Source organism: Schistocerca gregaria, chromosome 8 (assembly GCF_023897955.1).
Source record: "Schistocerca gregaria isolate iqSchGreg1 chromosome 8, iqSchGreg1.2, whole genome shotgun sequence".
Lineage (NCBI taxonomy): Eukaryota > Metazoa > Arthropoda > Insecta > Orthoptera > Acrididae > Schistocerca > Schistocerca gregaria.
The window spans coordinates 327174391-327196342 of NC_064927.1; the positions used below are offsets into that span (position 1 = coordinate 327174391).

The 21952-nt window shown below is 44.7% G+C and overlaps 1 protein-coding gene across 1 annotated transcript in view; it reads right to left on the bottom strand.

The window, feature by feature from the left end:
* Window positions 1-21952, bottom strand: part of LOC126284909 (odorant receptor Or2-like) — a 65222-nt gene that overhangs the window by 20023 nt on the left and 23247 nt on the right. Inside the window, exon 3 of the mRNA XM_049984171.1 lies at window positions 1814-1915. Coding sequence (XP_049840128.1) covers window positions 1814-1915 — 102 coding nt within the window. The remainder of the gene's footprint in view (window positions 1-1813; window positions 1916-21952) is intronic.

Consider the following 21952-nt stretch of genomic DNA (forward strand, 5'->3'; position numbering starts at 1 on the left):
TACCTACACCTTCCAGCTACTTCTCTACACAGTCGCAGCTTAGGCTTAGACATCTGTCGTAGTGAAACTTCCTAGCAGATTATAACTGTGTGCCGGACCGAGACTCGAACTCGGGACCTTTGCCTTTCACGAGCAAGTGCTCTACCAACGGAGCTATCCAAGCACGACTCACGCCCCGTCCTCACAGCTTTACTTCTGCCAGTAACTCGTCTCCTACCTTCCAAACTTTACAGAAGCTCTCCTCGCAGGAGTCGTGCTTGGATAGCTCCGTTGGTAGAGCACTTTCCCGCGAAAGACAAAGTTCTCGAGTTCGAGTCTCGGTCAGGCACACAGTTTTACTCTGACAGGAAGTTTCATATCAGCGCACACTCCGCCGCAGAGTGAAAATCTCATTCTGAAATTATCTGTCGTAGTTTTTTACCAGATTTTCAATTCCCTCATTATAGAAAATAGCCGCCAGTGTTTTTCGACAATTTTCTACTCAGGACTGCAGCTCATGGTCTAAGTTAAAAGATTGTCTTCATAGTCAGCGGTTCATCTGAGCAGAGATGAACCTCAGAGTGGCCAATTACGGGCTGTATTGTGGGTGATCAAGCATTTCGTATTGAAAACGCTGCAGGAGCATCTTCATTGCTCCTGCAGAGTGCGGCCGAGAATTGTCGTGTAGAACGAATGGCATGATAGTTATGTTATGTGGATTGCATAGCTTCAGGCGTAATCTTTCACCAGGCGCTCATACTTGGCGGGATATGCTAATTTCTATCCATCTTCACGTTCTCACTGTGAGCTCAGAACTGAAAAGAGCGACATGATGCGATCGACATGCGTACTAGACAAAGTGCCTAACGCATCTGTGCAAAGCTTCTTTAGATTTTCACTGTATTTTCCATTTCGCCACCGACAGTTCCTTACTTTCCGAATAACGCTCGTGTTATAGACATTCTCCTACGCTTGCATGGAACATGTGATAGTAATCGAAGGCACTGGGTCAGTTGCGAACCACCAGCTTCCTGTCATGCTTGATGTCTTCCCTGACGACGATGTCATCTTTCAGCAGTATAACTGCCCGCTTCTCGAGGGCCGAATCGTGCTCCCGTGATTGGAGGAGCGTAATAGTGAAATCACATTAACGTTTTCGTGATCAAATTCGCCTGATGTGAATGTACACGAATCAGAGGCCAGTTATTACTGAAATTACATGACTTGTGCGTAGATACCTGGTATCACATATCTCCAGAAATGTAACAAGGAACTGTGGAATCGATGGTAAGCAGAACTGATGATACATTGCGCAACAAAGATGGCCAAAAAGCTATTAAGCAGATGTTAATAATGTTTTGGTTAGTCAGTGTGTATGAAAACACACATATTGAAGTAAAGATTCTGTTATGAGTGGGAAAAGAAAATATTATCTATCAGATGAGGTCCCTGGGCTCGAAACCAGAAGGGACAGAAGGTACTTGAAGAATGTAGCATTCTTACTCGAAGTGCTACTGGAGCTGAGCTACTTGAATAAACCAGTGACACGTTTTTTGAAAGAAAACCGTATAATATCATGTTTGATATAATCAGAGGGGGGAGGGGGGGATTATGACGAAGGTAACAAGAACTTTATGAGGTTCAAGGTAGACTGTTTGAACACCAATCGTAAATTTATGTAGACATGGCCTTAACAAAATAGAATTGGTACACAAATTTTACAAAAGTTTCACACGACTGATCTGTAAATGCTGAGACAGATAAGTGTGTTCCTCAACAACACTGATTCTGACGGTGTTGTTTTGCAGTTGCCAAATCTTCCACATGTGCCTACCTGCTCGGTTACGTTGTGTGCGGCCCAGCAATACAGGAACACCTGTCCACCTGGCACTGGTAGAAAAGACGCGCATTTGAGCACTGCAGTGAAGTCTGTGCTCTGCAAAAGTAAAAATATGTCTCAGTAGAAAAGTTAAATGGTGGAATGCAGCAGTTATCGTAACTGTGTACCAACTATCAAGCTACTGCAAATTAAGCGCTATGAAGATTGTCTCAATAGTACAAAATAATATACTGTGAAGTAATATTATCACTGACATAGTTCGGTTTATATTTACTACACTATTCTTGTATAGGGTGCCATATCTAAATCGATAAAAATGGAACACTTGTAGGGTCACTTTCACCTCCGTCTGTCTGTCAATCACCCAGTCTGTATGTTAGCCTGTGTGTCCGACTGTTAGAAACCCTTTTCCTCAGGAACGGGTAGAAGTATTAAGTTGAAATTTATGTCACATACTAAGGTCCACAGTCACTGGGCGGTGTAAGAAGTACAAGTAAGAAACTGAAGTAAGAAATTGGTGTTTCATAAGTGCAATCAAAATATAGCATTTACGTCACATAGCTTGATAATCCAAAACTCACTCTTCAGAACCTACAGGGTACTTCGTGTTGACCTAGGCTCATGAAATTTGACAAGATGCAAGGTCTTTAAGTACAAGTGTGCCACAATTTTTTTTTTTTTTTTTTTGCGATTTGTTAAGAAAATGGTTCAAATGGCTCTGAGCACTATGGGACTTAACATCTATGTTCATCAGTCCCCTAGAACTTAGAACTACTTTAACCTAACTAACCTAAGGACAACACACAACACCCAGCCATCACAAGGCAGAGAAAATCCCTGACCCCGCCGGGAATCGAACCCGGGAACCCGGGCGCGGGAAGCGAGAACGCTACCGCACGACCACAAGATGCGAGCGCAATTTGTTATTCGACTGCCTGTCAAGAGCCCTTTTTCTCACAGATGGACTGAGGTATCAGGTTGAAATTTATCTCCCATATTAAGGTCTATACTCCCTTGGCGGTTGGCGGAATATTAAATATATGCTTCTCAGTCAATGCACTGAAATCATACGGCGACTTACGCTATGTATTTCGATACTCGCAAACTCCTTGATTAAAACCTATACGGTATTTCCCGTTGGCCTAGAATAAGGGGAAGCTTAACAGTATAACTAAAGAAAAATATCCGAAAATTTGTACCAAAATTATTTTTTTTTCATTTTCATTTGCTGTCCAACAGTCTGTCTGCCGGTCTGTTAGAACCCCCTATTCTCAGTAACGGGTAGACATATTATATTTATGTTACATACTAAGGTCTACGGTGTCTAGTGTTGTAAGAAACTTAAACTTATAACTAAATGATATCAGAAAATACCGCCACTAATGTCCAATATTCTGATACTCGATAGCCATATCAGCATAAGTCAATCATTGCATTACCTGAATATAAAAGCGGCGAAAGAACGGACGCCTAACTTCGGTTTGTTACAGAATCTTTGAACACGTTCTCAGTCCGAAAATAATAAAGTGTCTTGAGACTGAAAAGCTAATGTCTCCGAAACAGCATGTATTTGAAAAGCGTAGCTTGTGTGAAAGTGAGTTATCCCTTTTCTGACATGATAAACTGCGAACTACGAATGAATGTCAAGAGACAAATTCCATATTTATAGCTATCCGCAAAGCATTTGGTACGGTGCCCCATTGCAGATTATTAACGAAGGTATAAGCATATTCAATAAGAGCGCAGATATATTAGTAGCCCGAAGACGTTTTAAGAAACAGAAACCGGCAAATGTTCATCTGTGACAAGCGTATCGTCAGGAGTACCCAACGGAAAAGTGGTAGGACTGCTTTTGTTCCCTATATACATAAATGATTTGAAGGACAGGGTGAGCAGCAGTCTGCAGTTGTTTGCTGATTATGCCGTATTGTACGGTAAGGCGTCGAAGTTGAGTGACTGTAGGAGAATACAAGACGACCAAATTTCTAGTTCGTGTGATGAATGACAGCTAGCCCTAAATGTGGAAAAATATAAGTTAATGCGGATGAGTAGGAACAATAAACCTATAATAATCGGATACAATATTTGTGTCCTGCTTGACACAGCCGCGACGTTTAAGTATCTGGACGTAACGTTGCAAAACGATATGAAATCTAACGAGCATGTGAAAACTGCGGTAGAGAAGGCGGATAGTTAACTTTAGTTTACTTGGAGAATTTCAGGGATACGTGATTCATCTGTACAGGAGACCGCAAATAGGACGCTGGTGCCATCGATTCTTGAATATTGCTCGAGTGCTTGGGATCCGTACCGGGTCTGATTGAAGGAAGATATCGAAGCAGTTCAGAGGCGAGTTTCTATATTTGTTACCGGTAGGTTCGAACAACACGTAAGTGTTACGGTGATGCTTGTAGAATTCAGATGGGAGTTCCTTGAGGGAAGGCGACTTTTTTCCTGGAGGAGCACTATTGAGAAAATTTATTGAACCAGCATTTTAAGCTGACTGTCGAACGATTTGACTGTCGTCAACATTGCGTTACGTGAAAGGACCACGAGGATAATATACGAGAGATTACGGCTCATACGGAGACATACAGATAGTCGTTTTTCCCTCGCTCTATTTGCGAGTAGAACTGGAGAGGAAGTGACTTGCTGTGGTGCAGGGTACCCTCCGCCACGTACTGTATGGAGTATCTACGCAGATGTATATGTAGATGTACTGTTCCAGATTTGAACATGAATACCTGCTGATGTTTGGTAAGCAGCGTACTGTGAACGTGCCAACAGTTCCTAAATGGTAAAGACCTATGAAGTCAACCAGTAACGCAGTTTACGGCGAAAGAAGTGCAGTAACTTACTGGTCGTTTTTTAATTCATCAACAAGTGACTACAACATGGTTACATGGCTTCACAATGTTGTCAAGGACAGGCAGCAGCATGGTGCCATGTTTACCAAACAATCCCCCTACCCATTATCACTGCGTAAGTCACTGACAAAATCGCACTTACAAATCAATCGCTACTCTTCCGTTATTTATAGGAACATATATTAGGTAAAATTTCACTTATCGCATGAAATTAGTTCCACTATGTAAACGAGAGCTCAATGAAGTAATTTTGATTACCTACATGAGAGAACTGGGCAGAAACTGCTGTGGGCGGGGTGCCGGAGGTAAAATTTCACTTATCGCATGAAATTAGTTCCGTTATGTAAACGAGAGCTCAATGAAGTAATTTTGATTACCTACATGAGAGGACTGGGCAGAAACTGCTGTGGGCGGGGGAGCCGGGGTGCGGGAGACAGGGAGGAGAGCGTTGTCTGTGTGTAAACTGTAAACCGAACAGTCTTCGTTGTGCTGGAAGTCGCCATTCCAGGAAGAACGCTACGACCATCGAACAGGATGACTGAGAATCAATTTCGCCTTCTGCAGCATGGAGTAGTGTGCATAGATTTACGTAGAAGCCGTCCACATCCTTCCCTTGTATCGATGTTTTTAGTAACGTGCTTAATGTATATATGTAACTAATGAAGTGTTAACACCCTTTGTGGGAGACGAACATCCACCGAGAGTAAACTTGCTGTGTGTCACCGGCAATTCATGCAGGGAGTTTCAAAAATGACCGGTATATTTGAAACGGCAATACAAACTAAACGAGCAGCGATAGAAATACCCCGTTTGTTGCAATATGCTTGGGACAACAGTACATTTTCAGGCAGACAAACTTTCTAAATTACAGTAGTTACAATTGTCAACAACGGATGGCGCTGCGGTCTGGGAAACACTATAGTACGATATTTTCCACATATCCACCATGCGTAGCAATAATATGGCGCAGTCTCTGAATGAAATTACCCGAAACCTTTGACAACGTGTCTGGCGGAATGGCTTGACATGCAGATGAGATGTCAGCTGTTCAATTGTTTCTGGATTCTGGCAGTACACCTGGTCTTTCACGTGTCCCCACAGAAAGAAGTCACAGGGGTTCATGTCTGGCGAATAGGGAGGCCAATCCACGCAGCCTCCTGTATGTTTCGGATAGCCCAAAGCAATCACACGATCATCGAAATATTCATTCAGGAAATTAAAGACGTCGGCCGTGCGATGTGGACGGGCACCATCTTGCCTTAACCACGAGGTGTTCGCAGTGACGTCTAAGGCAGTTTGTACCGCCACAAATTCACGAAGAATGTCCAGATAGCGTGATGCAGTAATCGTTTCGGATCTGAAAAATGGGCCAATGATTCCTTTGGAACAAATGGCAGCCCAGACCAGTACCTTTTGAGGATGCAGGGACGATGGGACTGCAACATGGGGCTTTTCGGTTCCCCATATGCGCCAGTTCTGTTTATTGACGAAGCCGTCCAGGTAAAAATAAGCTTCGTCAGTAAACCAAATGCTGCCCACATGCATATCGCTGTCATCAATCCTGTGCACTATATCGTTAGCGAATGTCTCTCGTGCAGCAATGGTAGCGGCGCTGAGGGGTTGCCGCGTTTCAATTTTGTATGGATAGAGGTGTAAACTCTGGCGCATGAGACGATACGTGGACGTTGGCGTCATTTGGACCGCAGCTGCAACACGGCGAACGGAAACCCGAGGCCGCTGTTGGATCACCTGCTGGACTAGCTGCGCGCTGCCCTCTGTGGTTGCCGTACGGGGTCGCCCTACCTTACCAGCACGTTCATCCGTCACGTTCCCAGTCCGTTGAAATTTTTCAAACAGATCCTTTATTGTATCGCTTTTCGGTCCTTTGGTTACATTAAACCTCCGTTGAAAACTTCGTCTTCTTGCAACAACACTGTGTTCTAGGCGGTGGAATTCCAATACCAGAAAAATCCTCTGTTCTAAGGAATAAACCATGTTGTCCACAGCACACTTGCACGTTGTGAACAGCACACGCTTACAGCAGAAAGACGACGTACAGAATGGCGCACCCACAGACTGCGTTGTCTTCTATATCTTTCACATCACTTGCAGCGCCATCTGTTGTTGAAAATTGTAACTACTGTAATTTCGAAATTTTGTCCGCCTGAAAATGTACAGTTGTCCCAAGCATATTGCAACAAACAGTGCAATTCTATCGCTGCTCGTTTAGTTTTTATTGCCGTTTCAAATATACCGGTCATTTTTCAAACACCCTGTATATCAAGCTGTGTAATCGTCGATATAACATGGTTAAATGCTCCGAAGTGGCTTTTTGACACATACTGGGATAGAGAGAGTGGAGATTCGCCTTCTCGCTATGCCATTTGCAGACCGACGAAAGGAGGGAAGTTCATAACCACAATCAGGTGACCTGCTTCCTGCACACTTCTAACCTCCGACCTTCTCTCCCTAACCTCCTTCCAAGACCATTGCACAACCAGAACACAATTAATCCCTTACTACGAAACTCCTTCACTTAGAAATCATATATTTGTTCTTAATTCACTTTATTTCACAATAAAATTTAATTCTATAACATTAAAGTACCAATCTTTTTTTAAAAAAATAAAAACTGCGTTTTCTTCCATTCACTGCATTCGCTGAAATATGGGAATTGCACTACTGGCCATTAAAATTGCTACTCCATGAAAATGACGTGCTAGAGACCCGAAATATAACCGACAGGAAGAAGATGCTGTGATATGCAAATGATTAGCTTTTTAGAGCATTCACACAAGGTAGGCGCCGGTGGGGACACCTACAACGTGCTGACATGAGGAAAGTTTCCAACCGATTTCTCATACACAAACAGCAGTTGACCGGCGTTGCCTGCTGAAACGTTGTTGTGATGCCTCGTGTAAGGAGGAGAAATGCGTACCATCACGTTTCCGACTTTGATAAAGGTCGGATTGTAGCCTATCGCAATTGCGGTTTATCGTATCGCGACATTGCTGCTCGCGTTGGTCGAGATCCAATTACTGTTAGCAGAATATGGAATCTGTGGGTTCACGAGGGTAACACGGAACGCCGTGCTGGATCCCGACGGCGCCGTATCACTAGCAGTCGAGATGACAGCTATCTTATCCGCATGGCTGTAACCGATCGTGCAGCCACGTCTCGATCCCTGAGTCAACAGATGGGGACGTTTGCAAGACAACAACCATCTGCAGGATCAGCTCGACGACATTTTCGGCAGTATGGAGTATCAGCTCGGAGACAATGGCTGCGGTTACCCTTGACGCTGCAACACAGACAGGAGCAACTGCGATGGTGTACTCAACGACGAAGCTGGGTGCACGAATGGCACAACGTCATTTTTTCGGATGAATCCAGGTTCTGTGTACAGCATCGTGATGGTCGCATCCGTATTTGGAGACGTCGCGGTGAACGCACATTGGAAGCATGTATTCGTCATCGCAATACTGGCGTATCACCCGGCGTGATGGCATGAGGTGCCATTGGTTACACGTCTCGGTCACTTCTTGTTCGCACTGACAGCACTTTGAACAGTGGACGTTACATTCCGGATGTGTTACGACCCGCGGATCTACATTTCATTCGATCACTGCGAAACCCTACATTTCAACAGCATAATGCACGACCGCATGTTGCAGGTCCTGTACGGGCCTTTCTGGATACAGAAAATGTTCTACTGCTGCCCTGGCCAGCACACTCTCCAGATCTCTGAGCAATTGACACTGTCTAGTCAATGGTGGCCAAGCAACTGTCTCGTCACAATACACCAGTCACTACTCTTGGTGAACTGTGGTATCGAGTTGAAGCTGCATGGGCAGCTGTACCTGTACACGCCATCCAAGCTCAATGCCCAGGCGTATTAAGGCCATTATTATGGCCAGAGGTGGTTGTTCTGCGTGCTCAGGATATATGCTAACAAATTGCGGGAAAATGTAATCAATGCGATTTTCACACACACACACACACACACACACACACACACACACACACACACACACGCATTGTAGTACTAATAATTTCGAAATAATTCTGTGGTGTAGAAGTAACTACTAAATATGTGTGATTCCAATTCTATTTAAAGTTAACCTATCTATCTATTAAATCCTATGCAGCTCTGGGTCAGAGACATTTAAGGCTAGGTACTTAACTTCTTTTTGTACTACTGTCTGGCTCCCTGAGGTATAGCATAAGTCTTTTCTCCTTCTAGTACTACATTTTACGAATTTTTCTGTTTATTTTCGAATTGTAATTCATTATTGACTGCAAATTCGTGAAGGAGATAACATACGGTGACGCAGTTGTCAATACGCAGAGTCGTTTGTTTTCTACATGAAAGTCTCGGGTTGAAAGATATAATAGTTATTACTGTGATGTATGAAAGAAACATTTTCTTCCTTAAAGCTGTGTTAGTAGAGAATATGATACCGTAAGACACTAGTGCTTGGAAATAGCTAAACATAGTGCAAGATACAAAAAGCCTAAGATTCTGCTTCTCTGATTAGTAATCGAAATACCCTGGGTTCGAGGTTAGAACCCGTGCACTGCTTAAGTTCCGAATAAAAATCGTCAGCAATTGGGGCCGAAGACTTCCGGCCTAAAAAGTCGCCCTCCTTCTGCCAAACGTTTTGTCAAACAAGACATAAGAGGGAACGGAGGCTCTGGGAAATCTGGGGCGCCAACTACACCTGAAAGGTGTATCAACAGCATGAGGATACAAACACGAGGAAAACCACCAAATTAATGATACATAATGTGTACCCATAGGGCATGTGGTCTTAATTGAAAATTGTTATGGTGGTCTCACCATTGGCGAAAAAATCCGCAGTGGATCCCCATTTGAATATCTGGGATGTCTGGGAGGGGATTGCCAAGGGGGAAGTGACGATGAGTCTAGGTAGTAATAACCAACGGTGGGATAACATTCTACGAGCATAGCAAGGGAAGCTGAATAAGTCTGAAAAGGCTGAACTTAGATACAATGGAATTCAGTGAAATGAAATGGCAAAGAAAATGTCCATTTCCTTCGTTACCCAATCTCTGTCAGTTTCCTAAATCCTCTCTCTTTGTCCACCACCTCCATCCCCAATTCTCCCACCACCTCCTGTTGCCCCTGCCTCTGTCCAAATCCTGTCTCCTCTCTCTTTCAGTCGGCACCTTCCCCATTCTCTGCCTCCTCTAATTCTATCTCTTTGTCCTCCTCTCTTTGTAAGCCTCCCCTCTTCTCTGTCCATTTCTTCGAGCGCCCTCTCTATCTGTCCCCTTCCCCCCTCTCCATGTCCATCTCCTTGTCTTTCCTTCCTCTGCCCATCTCCCCCTCTCCTCTCTGTCAATTATCCCCTCCCCATCTCTGTCCATCTCCTCCTTCCCCCTTCTGTGTCCATGTCATCGCGCTCACCCTAGTTGGAGGCTGGTGGTTCTTACTCAAACAGTATTTCTTTCCAGAATGTAACTATTATTTATACCAAATTCGGTTGAAATTGTTTAGGATGAGCTTTTTACCTGTGCTTTTCCCGTGTATCCACAAGCCAAATACAGTTCATAAATATTAAACATATTTCACATGTGTTTTTACTCTTATATCATCTGTATCCCTACCTAATTTCGCCCTGCAGTTTCATTTTCACGTAGCTCAACGTTCATAATGTTATGCTCTTGAACAATATGCTGTACAGTGATAAAATTTTGCAGGTTCATCCAGTTGTATGTGACTATTGTCTACGAAATGTTTTGTCATTAGAGTAAGTAGTAAAGCAATATTAAATGAAAATATGATACACGATGACTCAGTTTTCACGCATTTCAGTGTTTATGACGTCGTATCTCCTGAACTAGGTGTCGTTCGACGATATAATTTTTCTGGCCCATTCGGTGGCAAGTGTGAATAAAATTTGCAAAATATGTCACGAATACAGTTATTAATAAGCAAGTGATACGTTAAAACGTCATTATTCAAGCGGTAGTTTTGGGATAGTCAGCGAGAAAAAGTTTCCTAAAAGTTTTAAATTATGTGTAAAGTTTATTGCAGGCCCTTAAGCACTCTCTTTATCAAATACCAGATAAAGAAAGTCAACGGCTTTTTCAAACATTCCAGTGCGATAGGTAGGTATTTCGTACCTCCACAGTAAGTGATATGAGTAAAACCTTTGGTTGAAATTCTTCCAGTGGTTCTGATATGGAAGATATACACACATACCTATATACGTACATTCATTTTTATAACGTGTATGGATGTCAATAGCACCAGAAAGTGGCGTCACGGGACTAGGATTCGTAATGAAAAAAGCTATTCTCATCATATTTCACAGCTGACCAACTCCAACAACGATAGTTCAGGTATACATACCAACGTTGCAAACAGCAGATGTAGATACATAGAAAGTATATGAATACACTGAACTGGTAATTCGCTATGTAAAGGGCAAAGAAAATCTAACAAACCACATGGACTGGAGTGAGGGTATAGGGGAAGGAAGAAAAAGTAACGGGAGAATATGGACTTGACAGAAGGAATGAGAGCAGAGAAAGAGTAATTGAGATTTGCAATAAAAATGGTAAAAGCGAGTAACTGAAACCGTGGTCTAGAGGTAGCATCTTTGACTATCAGTTAAAACATTCTCGGTCCTGGGTTTGAAGCCCTTCGCTGCTTTGATTAATAATTGGCATTGGCCGCCGAAGACTTCCGATATTAGGAGTCACCCTCATTTAACCAACGGCCATGTCAAAGAGAGTGGAGGCCCGAACAGAGGTTAAGAGCACTCTCTTGCCCTCGGGGTGGGAAACTGCTCCTAATCAGCAATGATCAATGGCATGAGGATGCAGAAGGCAATGGAAACCACTGCACTGAAGACACATGAAGCGTATCCAGAGGACATGTAGCCTGTAATTAAAAAACAGTCATGATGATCTGTGCATTGGCAAAATATTCCGAAATAGCCCCCATTCGGGTCTCCGGGAGGCGAGAGCCAAAGGGCAATTGACCATGAGAAAAAGATTGCGTCATCAACGTAGGATATAAATCTACCTTTCGGGGCCTGGAATGTTAAAAGATTGAAAGTGGTAGGGAAGCTACAAAATTTAAAGGCTCAATCTTGATATAGTAGGGGCCAGTGAAGTGAAAAGGAAATAAGACAACATTATCTGGTCAGATGACTATATGGAATTATCAATGACAGCTCAAAATGGTATAACGGTAACAGTATTCGTTGTGAAGAGGAAAGTAGTGCAGAGTGTGTGCTCCTGGCCGGACGTAGTGACCGAGCGGTTGTAGGCGTTACAGTGTAGAACTGCGGAACCGCTACGGTCGCAGGTTCGAATTCTGCCTCGGGAATGGATGAGTGTGATGTCCTTAGGTTAGGTTTAAGTAGTTCTAAGATCTAGGGGACTGATGACCTCAGAAGTTAAGTATCATAGTGCTCAGAGCCATTTGAACCATTTTTTGTCCTCCTGTGAAGAGTTCAGTGATAGAGTCGACAGCAAACCAACACCGACAACGATAATTCAGGTATACATGCAGACGTCGCAAGCTGAAAAAGCAGAGATAGGGAAGTAGAGAAAGTGTCAAATGACGTTGATATGGTAATACAGCATGTAAAGAGAGATGAAAATCTAATATTCCTGGAAGACTGGAACGCAGCTATATGGGAAGTGGCAGAAGGATAAGTTACGGGACAATATGGGCTTCCGATAAGGAGTGAGAGAGGTAAATGACTAATTGAGTTCTGTAATAAATTTCATTTAGTAATAGCGAATACTCTGTTCACATGGGAAGGATGTACATTTGGAAAGTGCCAGGTGATTTGAAAATTTCTGTTAGATCTCATCATGGTCAGACAGAGATTCTCAAATCATATACTGGATTTTAAGGCCTACTCTGGAGCAAATATAGACTCAGATCACTATTTAGTAGCGATGAAGTGCGGCCGGAAGTACAGATACCGAAGAACCAAGGAACAAAGAGATACACATGAAATTCTCTAAGGGTATACGTACAGAAATAAGGAATAGCTAAGGAGGCCTTACAGTTGAAGAAGAATTGAGATCTCTAAAAAAGACAGTCACTGAAGTTGGAAAGAAAAACATAGGTACAAAGAAGCTAACCGCAAAGAAACCATGGGAAACAGAACTACTTCAGTTCATCGATGAAAGAAGGAAGTACAAGAACATTCAGGTAAGTTAAGGACTACAGAAATACAAGACGCTGAAGAATGAAATAAATAGGAAGTGCAGGGAAGCTAAGACGAAATGGCTGCATGAAAAATGTGAAGAAATCGAAAAAGAAATTATTGTCGGAAAGACTGATTCAGCCAATAGGAAAGTCGAAACAACCTTTGGTCAACTTAAAAGCAATGGTCGTAACATTAAGAGTGCAATGGGAATTCCACTTTTAAATGCAGAGGAGAGAGCGAATAGGAGGAAAGAGTACATTGAAGGCTTCTATGAGGGGAAAGATTTGTTTGATGTGATAGGATAAGGAACAGGAGTCGATTTAGAAGAGACGGGGCATCCAGTATCAGAATTTAAAAGAGCTTTGTAGGACTTAGGGTCAAATAAGGCAAGATATTGATAACACCCCATCAGAATTTCTAAAATCGTTAGTTTAAGTGACAACAAAACTACTACTAACGTGCATAATGTCTGGCGACAGACCATCTGACTTCGAAAAATACCATGCATACAAATTCAAAGACTATAAGAGCTGGCAAGTGCGAGAATTATCGCACAATCAGCTTAATAGCTCATGCATCCAAGTTGCTTACAGGAATACTTTACAAAAGAATGGAAAATAAAATTTAGAGTAAGTCAGATGACGATCTGCTTGACTTTAGGAAAGGTAAAGGCACCAGAGAGGCAATTCTGACGTTGTGGTTGATGATGGAAGCAAGATACACCAATACACGTTTAGTTTACAGGATTCGCCAATGTCAAATGGTGCAAGATTTTAGAAATTTTAAGATAATTAGGGGTGAGCTATAGAGAGAGATGTGTAATATGCAATATGTTCAAGAGCCAAGAGAGAAATAAGACTAGACGACGAAGAAAGAACTGTTCGTATTAAAAAGGGTGTAAGACAAGAATGTAACCTACTGTTCAATCTGCGCATCGAGGAAGTAATGACGGAATTTAAAGAAAGGTTAGGGAGTGGAATTAAAATTCAAGGTGAAAGGATGTCAGTGCTACGATTCGCTGATGACATGTCTATCCTCGGTGAAAGTAAATAACAATTACATAGTCTCCTGAATGGAATTAACATACTAATGAGTGCAGAAAAGACGAAAGTAATGAGAGCAGTGAGAAACTTAACATCGGGACTGATGATCACAAAGTAGATGAAGTTAAGCAATTCTGCTACCTAGGCAGCAAAATAACCAATGATGGACGGAGCAAGGAAGACATCAGAAGCAGACTAGCTATAGCAAGAAAGGCATTCCTAGCCAAGAGAACTCTACTAATATCAAATATCGGTCTTAATTTGAGGAAGAAATTTCGGAGAATGTACATCTGAACCTCAACAATCTATGGCAGTGAAACATGGACTGTGGGAAAACAGGAACAGAAGGGAATCGAAGCATTTCAGATGTCGTGCTACAGACAAATGTCTAAAAGTCAGGGGACTGATAAAGAATGAGGAGATGCTGCACAGGATCGGAGAGGAAAGGAAAATGTGCAAGACACTGAAAAGTGGAAGGGACAGGACGATAGGACATCTGTTAAGAGATCTGGGAATAACTTCCATGGTACTAGAGGGAGATGTAGATGGTAAAAACTGTAGATGAAGACAAGGATTGAACTACATCCAGCAAATAACTGAGGACGTAGGGTGCAACGCTACTTTGAGTTGAAGAGGTTGGCACAGGAGAGGAATGGCGCACAACATCATACCAGTCAGTAAAATGATGAGTCAAAAAAAAAAAAAAAAAAAAAAAAAAAAAGCTAGCAGGTAACAACTCTAGAATCACAAAAAGAGGAGGTATACAGGACAAACTGCAGGAACGTATTACTAACTAGTAATAGAGGGAAAAAAGGTCCTATGAACATATGTGCCTGCAACGACAACAAGTCGCCTGGGAGCGAAGTGTAGAGCTGCATCTCAGTCACATCTCAAGTGATGCTCACTGCTGCATCCATGTTACTGCAGGGGACAAAAGCAAGATACACATAATCCTAATTTTGCGCGCACCACGTCGGCGGGCGACTTACCAGGAACTTTACTGTGGTTTGGCTCAATATCCCGTAGAACCTGGTCCTCCAGATCTGGTGTACGCACAGCCCACCGCATCTCTGCACGTTCCTCGGTCTGATCACACAAACGTCCAAACCGGGCTTTAACTGTTGTGTGATATGGTTGGTAACTGTTAAGGTGCTTGTTTTGGTACAACCGTGCTCCCTCTCAACCGCTTCCATGTGTTTGGTCATAAACAAAGACCATTGCTGCTTGTTCCTGATATGAACATCGGAACATTCTGCTGCTTACAGTACTTAATCCATCACACAGCCTGAAACACACAAGGGACACAGGGCACGTTTTCAGAGTTGCTGTCATTTGTAACCGCAATCTGCCGTGACAACGATACGTTTCTAATCGGGAAGCCGTACATTTATAGATGTTCGCTCTGTATTTCTATACGATCCGGAGACATCGGAAGATTCCAGCTGGATTACGTCCTGGACCGACAGAGATTTCAAAATCAAAAGTTTATAACGGGCGTTCCAAAAGAAACGAGGCGGAGGCATAATTACAGAAATCAGTACCTGTGTGTTAGAAGTATTGACCCTGGCTGTTGACACACTCATCCCACTGTGAGATAAGGCGGTGAATGGCTGTCTCATAAAATTCCCAGGGCTGCGATGTTTACTAGATCCGCTTGCACAGCTGGACGTCGTCGTCCGAGGTGAATCGTTTGCCCCTCACAGCCTTTTCAAGGAGACCAAAAATGGCGTAATCACGAGGAGTGAGCTCCGGACTGTACGGTGGGTGGCCAAGAACCTCCCAATTGAGTTCCTACAGGAGTGCCGAGACAGTGTCGGCCGTAGCAGGTTTCCCATTATAGTGGAGTAGAATGACCCCAGAGGTGATATTGCCTGGGCGTTTCGATTTGATCGCTTGGCGAAGAGTGTTGAAGGTTTCCGAGTAACGCTGGGCATTCACTGTTGTCCCGTGCTGCTGGAATTGAATCAGAAGGGGGCCATCTTGGTCGAAGAAGAACGTCAGCATAACCTTTCCTGCAAACGTGTGCACGGCCTTCGCTTTCTTTGGTGATCGTGACGCTGGATGCTTCCACTGGAGACTTTGTCGTTTTGATTTTGGTTCGAAGTGAAAACACTATGACTCATCTCCAGCCATTATCGTGCCAGGAACGCATTCCCTTCCGGAGCATAGTGCTGCAGATGAGCAAGACAGTGGGCCATTCCTGGTGTGGTTGGAAACTGTGAGGTACCCATTGGGCACACACTTGGTGCACATGCAGTCGTTCCTTCATTATGGTGTGAACACTTCCTATGCTCAGTCCGACCACTGCGGCTATGGCTTTCACTGTGACTCGGCGGTCCTGGGTAATGAGTGCATCCACCAAGTCGACGATGTCATCGGTGATGCAGTAATGTGCTGCAGACCGTGCATCATGGGCTAACGACAAGCGTTCTTCGCTGAAGCGCTTGTGCCACGCCACGACCCTTGCAAGGGACATGCAGTATTCGCCGTACACATGACACATTCGTCGATGAATGTCCGTTCCTCCTACTCCTTAGGCTGTGAGAAAACGAACAAAATCTAGAAAGACGGGCACTTCATTCACCATTCAGTGCTCGCATTTCATATTTCTAATCCACGCATTCTGGTATTCGGTAAACTAATAATTCAGGTAATATTAATAATTTCTATGTGTTGCCTGATTTATTTGACGATTTTTACAGCTTGTCTCACAATGATCTGTGAGAGGAGCTTGGTGCCAGGAATTTTCTTTATTTATGGGCGAGGGCAGCAGTCTTCCTAGCACAGCCATGATGGCTCCCCGTTTCCTATCCTTTTTCCGATCGCCCTGGGTAGCACGGGGTGGCGTTTGAAAGTTCAGTTGTGGCCAAAGTTTCTCCTGCTCTCAGTTCCCCGACCTGCCCTACCAACCTTATAACTGATATTTCTTCTCAACTTTAACGTCGCGACGTCGCCTCCCTGTGAAATTCCGGTCCTATGATTGGCCAGTTCAGGTGCGCGCCAGTTTTTCGCGGGCGGTCGCCAACCGCCCCTCCGCGGATTGATAGTGGACAAAGGGGCAGTAGTCAACTCTAGTGTGACCGTGCCTGAGGCCTGAGGCCCGAGGTGCTGCTTACAGGAGATGAAGTTCGGTAAGCATGAGCGCCGACGTGCACTGTAGATTCGCGCCCTGCAGCCCAGAGGGAACCTTATAGGTCATTGTACTCATGTGCGCTCCTTGAATTACGGTTTACGCAATGTTTACCGTGTTATAAGACTTTAGGGTTTTCCTTATACAGCCGGGCATAATGTGCGAGACGTGTTGGTTACTCACAGAAGCTTGCAGTACGGTACTAAAGTGCATACATTCATGCTCACTTTTCCACTTCGTCCGACAGTAGCTCTTTCAGTTCTCCTGTGTAAGAACCGACTCAGTATTTATGTCTTTCTAGCTTGAAAACTTGTGCCCTTTGTCCTACGCTACGTGGTGAGTGTCTGGCGCCCCTTCATGTTTCGTTAACGTAGTCGGACCGCGAGTCAAAGTTAGATGAATAGTTCCGCGTCTTGCTGGTTGTATTTCCTTTAGTACAGGAGGCTACCTAGCGATTCACCCACAGTAGCATCTTTCTTAGTCTTTGGCTGATTTATGGTGGTGGTTCTTGCATGCCTGCAACCCCTTCCTTTAGTAAGTTGGACCCCATTTGATAATGCGGCGATCGTCCCAAAAATTCCTTGTCTCCTGCTATAGTGGCTTATTATGAACGAGCGTTGGGAGAAGCTGCTGCACTCAATTCTTCCTTACCCCACCCCTATTTGACTGTATAATTATTCAGTATTCAACTGTTAAATGAATGAGTCCTTTATTTTGTACATTCTCCCTTTAATTGCGTGAGACCAACCTTAGTGTCACAGCAGAATACAGAAGAGCTATAACGGTTGCTACCAGGTCGTGCAGGTCTAGCGTCATTAATGATAGGATCAAGATTCAATATCGCGCGCCTGGCACGACCATTTCCCGCGTGGCAGCGATAAAAGTAATAATAATTTTCAATTATCCCCAACAGATAAACTGGGAAGTGTTCACGGCTCAGTGTGAGTACGTGAGCACTAAATCCACTTCATGTGGTTTAAGTACTGGCCTCTGTTTTACCTTGCTGGTTTCAAAAAAAGGAATATCAAAAATTACAGCCCCTACACAGAGGGATAGTAACCTGTAAAATAAAACGAGCCACCGCTTTTACATGGCGACACTGGTCCAGGATCGATACTGATTAGATCTTCCGACCGCCGTAATCAAATTATTCATTCCACTTGTCTTTCCTTGTTTTTGTCTGTTTACCTGGGCGTAGCAAAATAATTTGTATGTGTGTACTGTTCTCTCTTTCCATAGGTGATCGTGCAATTCTGTTTGCATCCGTGATCGGCATTAAAAAAATAAAAAATAAATACTTCGTTGTTTTGTTGATGAATTAATGTTTCGCGTTCTTTTGAGTGGTCATTAATAAAGTGTGAGTTCCGTAATTGTTTGCCCCCCATCGCGTGCATTCCATTTGAGACCGTGTGTTGCGGCCCTAACACATTATTAGCAATATGAGTGTTACAACGCGATCAGGTAAGGGTAGGTCAGGCGAGCTCGAAGTCGCGCACGCGGCCGTGGCCGAGGATAGCGGTTCCGCGCCAAGGACAGCGTAGGCGGGCGGACCGTTACGCGGGACAAAGGAGGGTGCAGCAGCCCGCGCGGACCATGTGGTTGAGCGGGTAGGTGCCGGTGTGTGTCCCCACCCCTCGCCGCAGCTCGATGAGCCCGCAGCAAGGCGCGCTAACCAGCTTGCTACACCGGCGGTGCCTTCGGCCACTGACCTAAGGTTTCCTGATCCGGCCGTCGAGGTTCACCCTCTGACGTTCATAGATCAATTTCAGGGCGCGTTCCCGTCTTGCTGGAGCTCTGCACTCAAGATAAACCTTCTTTGCGGGCACCTCCGGAATGAGGCGGCGGCACGAATGTGAGTTCTTATGCGCGTGACTGTCACTCTTATGACGATTTTAGGAAGGCATTCCTAGACGAGTTTCGGCGGAAGGGCGACAAAGATCGCGTAAAATTAGGGATCATGATGACGCAACCATTCCTTGAATCGAGCCATCAGAGCCCACTCACATACTTCAGGGATTTTATTCAGCGAAATCAGTTCCTTGATTCACCATATGACGCGCCGGAACTCATCCGCATATGTTTGGTGCCGCAACGTCTCCAGCGCGACATCATAACTGCCGGAAGGGGCATAAGTGATCTCAAGTCCTTTCAGCCGTTGTTGCAAGAATTCGCGCATGAGAGGCGCGGCGACAGTCGCAGGCAACAACAGACTGGCGGTGGCACACAGGACAATGTCAACACTAATGATCAATCGGAGCCACAGCCGAGGTTAAATGGTTCGCGTCGGAACCGCAATAACCAGTGGTTCTCGCGCAGTGGATCAAATAGGCGTCGGAACGGGACGCAAACGGCGGGTCGGCCAACGGTGTGCCGGACGATAATAGTGTGGAAATACGCGGTCCTGATCCCCGGCATAATGCGCCAAGGGAAAGAGTTAACCAGGCCAACAACTGACTAAAACCGGCCAGCTCTCGCTGCAATTCGCAATATCATTGGCCCCCACTCCTGTACATGAATACTGAGGTCATCAGAGAAGATTTGTTGCTGGAGCCAGAGGACGTTTCCTTCATTTCGTACCCAGTACTTAGTGTAAATATCAGTGGTAAATGTATTCATTGTATTCTAGACACAGGAAGTTACGTTTCAGTTATGAATGAGAACGTATTTGGAAGTTGCATGGAGGAGAAGGCGTAGCCCGTTTTGCCCCTTCAAAGGACGAAAATTCGGGGTGCAATAGGAGGCAAGGCTGTGCCTGCCACCAAATAAGTTTTGATTGATTTCATATGCCAATCGGTGCGATTGTGTGAAAACTTCCTAGTGGTTTCCTGCCTGTCAGTCGATGCAATATTAGGACTGGGCTTCCTCCATTTTTATCGTGCAAGCCTTAAACGGAAGGCCAATACGTAGAACTTAAGGTAGAGGACAAAGTTGCACGATTGAACTTTGAGGAGAGTGTGGACGGTTCTAGCGTAGGCGGCGCCCGTTCGGTAGGCTTCACGGTATCCGAATCGGAACTCTTAGATGTCGATGACTGCCATAACTCTTTATCGTTCGAAGCGTTGCTGGACGAAAAGGTCCGACACATAGAATCCCATGAACATAGACGTCAGTTGAGGAACCTGTTGCTCAAATATAGGGAAGTGTTCTCTGATGCTCCAGGAACGATTAAAGACTTTGTATACGAGTTCCGAGTCAAGCCACACAAGAGATTTTTTGTCCGTCCGTATCCGATCCCTCTCTCTCTAAAAGACGCAGTGGAAGTGGAAGTAAAGGTAATGCTGCACAACCCTCGGCATGTGGTGATGAAGCGTGACGGGTCGATCAGGCTGGTCCTTGACTCGCGGCAAGTGAATACAATTATCGCCCCTGAGACTGACCGCCCAGAGACTATGAATGAACTGCTGCAGCGTTTCCACGGGGTAAAGATCCTTACCTTAGTGGACCTGCGTACTAGCTACTATCCGATCGAACTGCATCCCGACTGCCGTCAATTTATGGCTTTGCTGTGTTACGGCCATTATTATTAGTTCAAGAAACGGCCTTTTGCCCTGAATATCTCGTTCATTCGAGGGCTCAATACCGTGATTCCGGAAGAATTAAGAGGTAGACTCACGGTCTACGTCGATGACGTTCTGGTAGCGGAAGAGTCATGGGATACGCATAATAATACGCTAGATCGGCTGCTGCACGCATTCCTGACGCGAGGAGTCACGTCGAACCTCAAGAAGTCAGATTTCGGTTGCACTGAAATCAAGTTCCTGGGACACATTGTCTCGTGGGCAGGAATCCGAGAGGATAAGGAAAAGTTGCAGGCCATACGGGAATATGCTGTTCCCAGATTGAAGAAACAAGTGCGCTGTTTCGTTGGTCTGGTTAATTTCTACAAAAAATTCATTAAGATCACCGTTAATACTCCGTACCTCTGCCAGCTAACTGGCAAGAGTACACCCTGGATCTGGAACGAACAGGCGCATCGTGAATTTGAAGCGTTGGAGGAAGCTCTCCTTAACGCCCCGATCTTGGCATATCCAGACCTTGAGAAAGAATTCTGTGGTGCCACGGACAGTTCCCGTGTCGGTAAGGGCGTCCACCTCTTCCAGGAAACGTTAAAAGACGGCGTTGTTCTACAGAACACCATTGCGTTTGATAGTCGGATCTTGAGTAAAGCCGAGAAGAATTACTCGGTACCGGAAATCGAAGCTCTCGCTGACGTGTGGGGTTTCGACAAGTTCAGGTACTTCCTGTATAGGCGAACAACGAAAGTGTATACCGATCACAAAGCCGTGGAGGCTCTGATGACGGCAAAACTTTCGCACCGAAGGTTGGCTCGGTTGTCGTTCTTCCTGCAGGAGTTCAGCTTCACTACTCACTATCTGCCGGGTAAAGATAGCGTCATTGCAGACGCCCTCTCGCGTGCGCCAGGTGGATTGCCGCTAGGCAAAGATGACGAGCTCCACGAGCTGAGATATGACGTTATGTTCCTCAGGCGGGTTTTTTTGAGAATTGCGTGTGCACCGGATTGAGCAACATTGGTCTGAAACAGGATAAAGACTCGGTGTGGAAGGATATTAAAACACAGCCGGCCGCGGTGGCCGTGCGGTTCTGGCGCTGCAGTCCGCAACCGCGGGGCTGCTACGGTCGCAGGTTCGAATCCTGCCTCGGGCATGGGTGTGTGTTATGTCCTTAGGTTAGTTAGGTTTAAGTAGTTCTAAGTTCTAGGGGACTTATGACCTAAGATGTTGAGTCCCGTAGTGCTCAGAGCCATTTGAACCATTTATTTGATATTAAAACAAAATGGGCCGACCGAACGCAGGTTAATATCCGGAGATTCTACACAGTCCGGGCGGGAATTCTATTTCGTAGGCGAAGCGAAAACGAGGACGTGTGGGTGC